The sequence below is a fragment of the Amblyomma mixtum genome, chromosome 6 (genome assembly GCF_055824585.1).
Source record: "Amblyomma mixtum isolate Tamu chromosome 6, ASM5582458v1, whole genome shotgun sequence".
Taxonomy (NCBI): Eukaryota; Metazoa; Arthropoda; class Arachnida; order Ixodida; family Ixodidae; genus Amblyomma; species Amblyomma mixtum.
The window spans coordinates 87,095,298-87,105,103 of record NC_143017.1 but is presented as its reverse complement, the minus strand read 5'-3'; the positions used below and the strand labels follow the sequence as shown (position 1 = coordinate 87,105,103).

Below are 9,806 nucleotides of genomic sequence, written 5' to 3'. Positions count from 1 at the left end.
CAGGTACACCTTCTCCTGCGCCACTTTGATGCGATGAGCGACTGTGTCGCACACGGTGGCCCTCTGAAGAGTGCGGCCATGCGCTAGCGCATTCTAACTAAGTGTGGACGACCCTGTACGCGTTCTCGGCGAGCCATCATAAAGTTTTATACATGTGCATTTAAAATTTTGCTTCACACTTCCGGTCATGAGAGGGGCTGAGGGGGAGGGGGGAAGGAGTTGTACAACTGTTGGGGCGGTATATCTGAGTGAAGTATAAAGAAAAAACATTTTCTTTGCCTCTTTTGGCGCCAGTTCGCGACCTCATTTCCGTTTCAGGTCAAATACGGCGCGCACATTTTACGATCTACGTCATCCTCGCCCTAAACAACACAAGAACAAGCGGGACATAGTGTCTCGGCTTGGCTTTTTACCTCAAATGATGCTTCGCGCGACAGATTTTTATGCATTTGAAAGCGCCTGCGCGCGCACATTCAATGTCCTAAACCAGCCTTCAGTAGCCCAGAAAACCAATAAGCATAATTATAAAATTAGTTCTCCGAACATGCAAATATCATTGCATTGTTTAAGAGCTTGGTCAACAGACATTCAAGGAGTAAAATAAAGAATACATTAAACACGACATTAATAAATACAATTTTTATGTGCGTGTGCATTCAAACTTCCCTGTTACGTCCTTTCAAACGCTCATATTTCGATCTTTTAGCAGCGGCCACACTAAGTAAATGTAGGGCAAGAATACAATCAATTTTGTGCATAGAAAAGGTCTACAACTTCTGTTCAGGTAGCCGCCGCGGTGGCTCAGTGGTTATGGTGCTCAGCTGCTGACCCGAAAGACTCCGGTTCGATCCCGGCCGCGGCGGCCGCATTTCCATGCAGGTCGATGGAGGCGAAATGCTAGCAGCCCATGTACTGTGCGGCGTCAGCGCACTTTAAAGAACCCCAGTGCCCGAAATTATCTGAAGCCCTGCACTACGGAATTCCTCATAGCCTGAGTCGCTTTGAGACGTTAAGCCCCATAAACCAAACCAAACTAGTGCACACGTGCATGCATGTATGAGCACCAGTGCTACTTGTGCGAAAAAAAATGCAGAACTGCATTGACTGTGCACACATAGCTTGAAAACCCTCATCAGGCCTCACGTTCGTTATAACGCCAAATTTGTTTTGAAGCGAAAATCTTCACTGCGCTAGTCAACACCGCGCTTCGCGTGAGCCGGAGCCGAGATTTTCCACTTCTGCGCATGCGCGAAACCGAGTGACGTCACGCACGGCGCAGGTGGCCGCCGTCGCCGCCGCCGCTGACACAAACAAAAATAAAAAAGACAATGACAGCAATAAAATCTCACAAGTAAAAAAAATAAATGAAAGACAAACAGTGCGCCAGGAAACTCTCATATCGCGGTGGACACCCGAACCACGCCTAAGAGAAGGAAAATGAAAAGCAAGTTGGTTTTAAGGAAAGGAAACGACGCCTGTCTCTCTCATATCTCGGTGGATACCCGAACCGCGCCGTAAGGGCCTTAAGGAAAATGAAATGAAATGAAAATTGCTTTTAAGGAAAGCAAACGCCTGTCTGTCGTATCTTGGTGTACACCCGAAAGGAATGCACACCACAGTACGTCTCTAAAGCAACTTTCTAAGACAGCACCGTATTCACTACACGCGCGTCTCCTCCTCCGCCTCCGTACAAACTTTGTATAGCTAATACCCCTGTAACACTAGCAAATTTAATGTCATTCGAACCTAATGGCATTCGATGCATCGAATGTCATTCGGTCTCTTTCTGTGCTACACGGCAAAAAGTAATGTCATTCGAAAACGATGACATTGATGATCAGTGAACAAAAAATAGTCCAACTGAACGACATCAGAGCGCATAAAAGATGTTTGAAATTGTTGTGCAGTGTTTCAAAAGCGGGTGAGAACATTTGTGTACCGTATTATAAGCTTAAAATATTATTTGCGGCCATTCTGCACCACTTTAGCCATCAAAAGTCAAGACAAGTACGAAGTCAACCACAAATCCGATAAATGTAAACAAACAAAATGGCTGACATGGCGGGACGCGGACACGCGCGGAGCTTGGAAATGACTTCCAAAAGGTGAACTGCTCAGTTAAGTCTTTGTACCTTCGACCTTAACAAACATGGCACGCCAGCCAGCAAGAATCAAGCATCCCAAAATGACCGACGGTCGCGGGAAAGACGCTGCTTCACGCTCGGCCGCTGCTGTAGGCTGCTGAGACCGAGAGTAATGCTATCCACGACAGCCTCTGGTGTGAACAGATACACACTAACATTAACTTTTTTTTTAGCAGAACTAAATAAATGCACTTTCTAGGCTTGGCAGTGGGCACATTATTTTTTCGCGTCGCTATTCCTGCTGCGTATCTGGTGTCCAGAGTACGCATTCGGTTCGAGATCGAATGCGAATGAGTTCCCCTAACTCATTCGATGGCGAATGTCATTCGAACCTAATGACATTACATGTTCCCGTGTAGCAGTCGATTAATGACATTAGGTGCTAATGTCATTCGATTCGAATGACATTAAATTTGCTAGTGTGACAGGGGTATAAGACAATACGTTTCGGAAAAGCCAAAAAGCTATACTATAAGTGTAACCGTAAGTATAACCTTAAGCTAAACCACGAGCACCGCAGCAGCTTTTCGCTTCGAGATACCCAGGCTTAACCTTAGCTAAGCCACAGCCAATTTTTTAGTGGGATTTTAGCATTTTAATAAAACTTGTCCCATCTGAAGCGTAATGTGCTGTTGGAAGCTGGGGAGAGCACTGTGTTTCCACGTGCTCAGCTTTTCAAGAACTTTGTAACAATAGGGGTACTCTGAGCAGCATTCGAAGTTCGTAGCTTTGTGCAAATCAGATTTCTGCTCCCGGAAACCGAATAGCTCCCAAGGTTCTTGTGTTGTGCCATGAGGGTATTTGTATTTTGATTTAAATGCGCATTCTCTGAGGCATGTAAGGAACTCAATACACGTCATAAGACGTTTTTGCGGGTTTCTGTAGGCACACACACCCGTAACAAAGAGCGTGGCAAAAATCTGTGGCTCCAAAATTTTTTCCCTACATTCACGGGAGCCCCCTGACTTAATACATTTGGTTTAAATCGCCCCGTACCCCCCGCCGGACTTCATTTTCAAGCGTATGTTTCGCGGCATTTTAATATGCACCGCATTCCACATGACGCTTCATACTTTCAGAACCTGTTCTGGGATGAATTTCATTTTTCTTCAAGAAGGGACGCCATCATAGAAGTGCTGCGAACTCAGAAAACTGCTTTGAAAACTGCTGCCATAATATATTGCCTACTTTCAGTGCCAGTTGCCGTGAATATGCCCTTTCAACTGCAACGATTACGTTGCTATACCTTCCAACGTGGTCGGCTTTATTCCTCGAATACTCATCTTCATAGCGTGAGAGTTGGTATAAACGTCAGCGACTTAGCGTAGCTGTTCAGTGGTTATGGTGTTCGGCTGCTGAGATGAAGGTCGAGAGCTCGATTCCTGCCGTGGCGGCTTCATTTTGGTGGAGGTGAAATAAGAAAACCTCCACATTGCAGTGCACATCGAGAATTCCTAGTGGACACAAATAGAAGCAATTACTCCTAAGCCCTCCCCCCCCTCCCCCTTCTCTTACCGGCGTGTTCTCTATGCCCTATAGAGCTTCTCCTTGGCCCGTCAGAGTGCATCATCAACAAACCTCAGCGTAAATGGAATCACAAATCAAGATACAATTATAGCAGCTGATCCCAAGACTCAACGCACAGAGTGCTAACTGTAATTGGAAGGGGTGCAACGCCCATCGCCTCCAAAATAAAGGAGATAAAACGTATCGTTGATGGCTACAATCCCATGGGAAGTCCTTTTGGCACCATTTTTCCGAATTCATTAAAATTTCATAAATCTCTTACGCTCAGTAATTCATCACTCGCACTGGCAAGCATGAAATGATTGACGCTCATGTAGTCGTGGACGACGGCCTCTTAGGAGAAGTGAAAATATATCAGAGTGATACTAAAAGCACAAGGTGCATCACGTACTGTAATCATTCTCTTTTTCAGGTGCTCACGGCCGGATACAGCCGCTGCCAAAAGATGCGGATCTTCTTGGAGGCGGCGCAATTTTTTTGCCGCTCGAAAACTTGCACTAAAAAGCCAACCAAATCATTTTACCTCGGTGTGCAGGTGATATTCACTCCACGTGCGTAATTGCTGTACAACGCTGCGTGTGCCGGCATCACTGTTCTCCTCCCTAGAAAGCCGCAGGTATATATAACGAAGTTTAGAAGCGCGCTGGTAATGCATGCGCAAAGACCAAGTCATCACGCTCTTGTTATATGCCTCGCGCAATTGCTTGGCATTTGTTGAAGCGTTCATCAGCCTGTTAAAGTTATTTGTCATAAGCAGCAAGCAACGTTGCAAGTTAGCACTGCAACGTGATTGATATTATAACATTTAATGAGCAACATCATCATCCTCTGAAGAAACTTGAATATGTAGACTTTGGTGTAACAAATTGTGGTATTTTTTGTTTCGAGGAATTCCGTTACGTCACCTTACTGAAGTGCATGTCACGTGTCAGAAGTAAACAACCAGAAATACAAGCATGAAGTGTTCGCGCTCATCCGTATTCGCCTAGAGTCAGGATCACCTTCTCAGCTTCAGGCTCAAAAGATCTGCACAAATTCTCGATAAAAGTCTGCACAGCACTCGTGGTGAGCTGCGCCTGGTCTATGGCATGCAGCATGTCATCCCTTGCAAGTTATGATTCCACGGCCGCGCTTCCACGTGCATGCTATATTCAAAAAAGAAAAGAATGTTTACTTTAGCTTTCGTGGTACAAAACACTGCTGCTTCTAAATATACTGCCCGAGGCACGTTGTTAGGCTCCCTTTATTATGAGCAGTGTAGAGAAATTGTATCCTGAAAAACTGCCTCGAAAAAACAGGAGCACCTAGGTTTTCTGTTTCTCTTTAACTCGACGCGGATCTGAGGCCTACAGATGCGCAAGGAGGTTTTCTGTCGCTGTCCTAACATTGTAGACCCTTCGCAGCTACTGTGCACTAGGCGCTATTGTTACGATTCATCTTGAGACCAGAGATGAAACGTGGCGGCAATTTTGACGGGTCGTTGTACTTCAACTTGACCCCACGATGACCTCGCAGAAAAGGGTGACTTTCTGGGAAGTGGCCGACGAGGCTCTTCCCACACTCGGCTCGGCGAAAACGACCTCCCCTTCGAGAAGCAACCGACGACAGGAGAAGAAAGGGTGTCCCTCGTCTTGAAAAGAAAACCCGGAACGAATCCGAGGAAGCCTGCGCAGCTGCGGCTGTGACGTCAACACGACACAATGCTATAGGAATGCGGACTGCGGACTTAGGAATGCGGACTTGCCAGTTCCCACGTGCGGGCTCTAAACAGGTGTCTTGGCCAGCTGCGTCTGTGACGTGTGGTGGCGACCTTTTGTGCCCCATGAGTTACCGCCTAGTGAGGGGGCTCAACAGGTCTTCGATGGTGGTGCTGGTGCCGATCTTTTGTGTCGCGATGGAATGTCCCCTGGTGCAGGGGCGGAGTCTTGGGCTATATAACCTGCGACCAAAGTGGGCACGAACGCTCTGGACCTTCGGTAATAGGTTCATCCAGTGTGGCTCTGGACCTTCGGTAATAGGTTCATCCAGTGTGGCTCTGGACCTTCGGTAATAGGTCCATCCAGTGGCTCTGAGCCTTGGTTAACAGGCTCATCCAGACGCTCGACGCTATGAACTCTTAACTTTTGATTCCTTGCTCTTCTTTTTGTAAATTTTTGTAAATAAGTGTCTCAGTTTCTTGTCATTAAATCTGCTTGTTTTTGTAATCTCCAACCATCTGAAGTTCAGACCATTCCCTCATCCCGGACGAGCCCCCTTGGAGACGCCACAACTGGCCACGCTACCTCGAGCCGCAACAACTGGTGGCAGCGGTGGGATCTGCTACCTTGCGTCACGACAACTGGTGGCAGCGGTGGGATCTGCTACCTTGCGTCACGACAACTGGTGGCAGCGGTGGGATACGAAGACCCAACTGGGATCCGAAGCCGTGGGATCCGAAGCCTGGGATCCGAAGCCTTGGGATCCGAAGAGACTGGTGAGATACGAAGACACAACAACTGTGGATCAGCGATGAGAATCTGAAGCCACAAGCGACAACAACGGTCGGCCAGCGAGAGTGCAGCTGTCTTGGGTCATGATCACGTGTGTGGGTGAGTGCTTGGCTTTTCCTTTGATGTGGACCAGGTTCTAAAAGAGGGTTAAAATTTAGAACTGGTAGACACCTGTGCTTAAATCTTACAGGTTTGGTATTTTTGCATAGTTGTTTTGGAAATAGCTCAGACTCAGAACTGTCATGGACCTACGGGGACTGCAGGAGTCGGACCTGTTGCTGTTGTGTGAGGAATTGGGAATTGAGACAAGGGGTTTGGCACGAAAACCCGCGATCATTCAGGCCATTACTGATTTGGGGGCAGATGATGAGGAGCTCATTGAAGAGTGGAGTCTCATCCAACAAAAAAAGAAAGAGCAGGAAAAAGAGCAGCTCAGACAGCAGGAAGAGCGAGAAAGAGAGGAAAAGTGGCGTCAGCGCGAACGTGAGAATGAAGCAAAACTACTGAAGCTAAAGGCTGAGCTCAGTAAGTTAGAAATGGAGTTGAGCAAGAGGTCGGGCGGTTGTCCCCAGCAAGTGGTACCTCTTCTCAACAAGGAGGCAGGCGAGAGGTGTGAGACTATTCCGCAGAAAAGCCTCCGCGTGGAGAAAGAACAGGAAGAGCGAAACCTTTGCGAGGAAAAAGAAAGGTGTGACGCGCGTACTGTTAGCCCTGAGACAGATAGCGCGTTGGCAGATAAGACTGAGGTCCCGCGCCAGAAAGAATGCAGTGAGGTTCGGTGTGCACGCGATGACAGAACCAGACAAGGGACACCGCTGGTGCAGCTGGCGAGCACTGGCGGTCAGAAAGTTGAGGCTGTACTAAGCGACACAAAGAGTGAACGGGAATCGCCCGACGGCAGCCGTGAAGCGCCAGGGAAGAGCGCAACGTTCCCGGAAAAGTGCCGTACAGACGAGATTGTTTCTGTTACCCTGAATGGGTTTGATGCTGCTCCGAAAGAAAGGCAGCAGGAAAATGAGCTTTGGTGCTCAGATGGAAACACAGGAGTGGACGATTCAACAGTTGAGCCGCCGCCTGGCACTGTGAGTAGTAAACCGCAAGTAGCGTCGCGGCGCAGGAAAAACCGCGAACGCAACAAGCGAATGAGGAATGCTAGGGCAGGTGTTAATGCTGATGCGAGGGCCGGCAAATTAACTCGGGACAGCACCGCCAGAACTGTGAAAGAAAAGGGAAAACCAACAGTGTCATTTTCCCGAAGGCGGCTGGGCCCGAGGAAAGCCAAGGTGACTGCCCTTGCAGGCCGAAGGCACCATTGTCCATTGAACAAACATCGCGAACGCGACAAGCGATTGAGAAGTGCCAGGGCAGGTGTTCATGCTGATGCGAGGGCCGGCAAATTAACACGGGACAGCACCGCGAAAACTGTTGAGGGAAAGGGAAAACCCACAGTGTCATTTTCCCGAAGGCGGATGGGCACGATGAAAGCCCAGGTGACTGCCCTTGCGGGCCGAAAGAGCGACAGACGGCGTGGTCGTTGGACACGTGACGCATGCTACATGTTACGAAGAATAGGGCTCGACAGCCACACAAAGGGGCGCCGCAGAGAGCGCGTGAGTCGGAGGGAGTCGCTGCAGGCAGGTACAAAGAAATGGTGGAGGCACCCTTTCCTCGGTAGGTCGAGCGGAGGCGGAACCAATCAGGCACGCAGTTTTCTTGAAGCACCTGCTTGTGGACCGGCCATCCGACCACGACCGCGCAGGGCGCGGCTGAAGCATGTTCAATTCGGGGAATAAGTGTTTGCCTCTTTTTTTTTTGTGCATTGACTCACTGAAAAAAAAAACGAGACAGGGGTGAAGGCAAACGAGTTTCCAGTTTTTAGTGGAAGGCTGAGTGGTCTTTGTAAAGTTTCTGATTTTCACTCAGGTATGCAGCTTTTGGAGCTCTTTACTTTTTTTTGAAATACATGCAGGAAGGGACGCGGACTTCTTAGCTGTTCTTTTTAAGCAGTCCGGAATGCTCTTTAAGAACCAAAATTGCTACTAATAGTTTTTTTCGTGCGGTTTTGAAAGTAAATGTCTACAGTAGCAGGTTCGGTTTTTCTCAGCTTGTGTGGGTCCTGGGAGTTTTCAGTGTGGGCTTTTCTACAACGACTATGCTACCGAAATTGAATCCCTCTTTTGGAACTGGTTTGCTCGGAGGTAGGTTAAGTGCTTGCTTGCGCATGTGGTTGAAGTTTCAGAGACGCCTCAAAGAATTTGGCCGGCGTAATAGAAGACCACGCTGCGAGCGGCAGAGGGCTTCTGGCATACTTCTGGCATGCTTCTGCAAGTCGTCTCTTCATGCAGCAGCGATGACTGCTACTCGCCGAGACTCGTCTGGCGGGGAAGGTAGCTGTTACGATTCATCTTGAGACCAGAGATGAAACGTGGCGGCAATTTTGACGGGTCGTTGTACTTCAACTTGACCCCACGATGACCTCGCAGAAAAGGGTGACTTTCTGGGAAGTGGCCGACGAGGCTCTTCCCACACTCGGCTCGGCGAAAACGACCTCCCCTTCGAGAAGCAACCGACGACAGGAGAAGAAAGGGTGTCCCTCGTCTTGAAAAGAAAACCCGGAACGAATCCGAGGAAGCCTGCGCAGCTGCGGCTGTGACGTCAACACGACACAATGCTATAGGAATGCGGACTGCGGACTTAGGAATGCGGACTTGCCAGTTCCCACGTGCGGGCTCTAAACAGGTGTCTTGGCCAGCTGCGTCTGTGACGTGTGGTGGCGACCTTTTGTGCCCCATGAGTTACCGCCTAGTGAGGGGGCTCAACAGGTCTTCGATGGTGGTGCTGGTGCCGATCTTTTGTGTCGCGATGGAATGTCCCCTGGTGCAGGGGCGGAGTCTTGGGCTATATAACCTGCGACCAAAGTGGGCACGAACGCTCTGGACCTTCGGTAATAGGTTCATCCAGTGTGGCTCTGGACCTTCGGTAATAGGTTCATCCAGTGTGGCTCTGGACCTTCGGTAATAGGTCCATCCAGTGGCTCTGAGCCTTGGTTAACAGGCTCATCCAGACGCTCGACGCTATGAACTCTTAACTTTTGATTCCTTGCTCTTCTTTTTGTAAATTTTTGTAAATAAGTGTCTCAGTTTCTTGTCATTAAATCTGCTTGTTTTTGTAATCTCCAACCATCTGAAGTTCAGACCATTCCCTCATCCCGGACGAGCCCCCTTGGAGACGCCACAACTGGCCACGCTACCTCGAGCCGCAACAACTGGTGGCAGCGGTGGGATCTGCTACCTTGCGTCACGACAACTGGTGGCAGCGGTGGGATCTGCTACCTTGCGTCACAACACTATATAATATAACCTTTATTCAGTACACCTGCATCTTTACACACGTGTCTTAGTTTCACATGGGTGCAAGTGTGTGCAGTTCACGTTAATAGTGGCGGCAAGGGTTATGATTTTAGTAGCATCCCTCTGAAGTCAAGCAGTTACTTGTTCTATTGTGCTTCGAGTGATATGTCGCTTATAGGCATTGTTTGTTGGTGTATAGGCTATTCGCTGAAGAAATCTAGCTTCGTCACGAATCAACAAGGCGAGTGAGCGTTGAATGCTGAGTGTAAACAATTATGATGTACCATAAACTGAAG

General features: G+C 48.6%; 2 protein-coding genes across 4 annotated transcripts; both read left to right on the top strand.

Moving 5' to 3' along the window:
• The first annotated feature begins 5,133 nt into the window (after positions 1-5,133).
• LOC149339608 (uncharacterized) lies at positions 5,134-8,367 on the top strand. Its single transcript, XM_089550013.1, has 3 exons — positions 5,134-5,682; positions 5,725-7,831; positions 8,363-8,367. The coding sequence occupies exons 2-3, from the start codon at positions 6,403-6,405 to the stop codon at positions 8,365-8,367; spliced, it is 1,434 nt and encodes a 477-aa protein (XP_089406139.1). The 5' UTR covers positions 5,134-5,682; positions 5,725-6,402.
• LOC149339607 (uncharacterized) lies at positions 8,016-9,484 on the top strand. Of its 3 annotated transcripts, none has more exons than XR_016283813.1 (2): positions 8,016-9,111; positions 9,182-9,484. XR_016283813.1 is itself a non-coding variant. In XM_089550521.1 (2 exons), exons 1-2 carry the CDS (start codon positions 8,840-8,842, stop codon positions 9,209-9,211), a joined length of 330 nt encoding a protein of 109 aa, XP_089406647.1. In that variant the 5' UTR covers positions 8,016-8,839; the 3' UTR covers positions 9,212-9,484. The 3 variants fall into 3 exon arrangements, 1 of the variants encoding a protein (XP_089406647.1); XR_016283814.1 differs by having other exon boundaries at positions 8,016-9,146; XM_089550521.1 differs by having other exon boundaries at positions 8,016-9,139.
• The last annotated feature ends 322 nt before the right edge of the window (positions 9,485-9,806 follow it).

Excerpts from the sequence above, each read along its gene's own strand:
- LOC149339608 (XM_089550013.1), top strand. The coding sequence starts at position 6,403 with ATGGACCTACGGGGACTGCAGGAGTCGGACCTGTTGCTGTTGTGTGAG.
- LOC149339607 (XM_089550521.1), top strand. The coding sequence starts at position 8,840 with ATGCGGACTGCGGACTTAGGAATGCGGACTTGCCAGTTCCCACGTGCG. Across the intron at positions 9,140-9,181 it reads AGTGTGGCTCTGGACCTTCG|GTCCATCCAGTGGCTCTGAG; the intron begins GTAATAGGTTCA and ends CTTCGGTAATAG.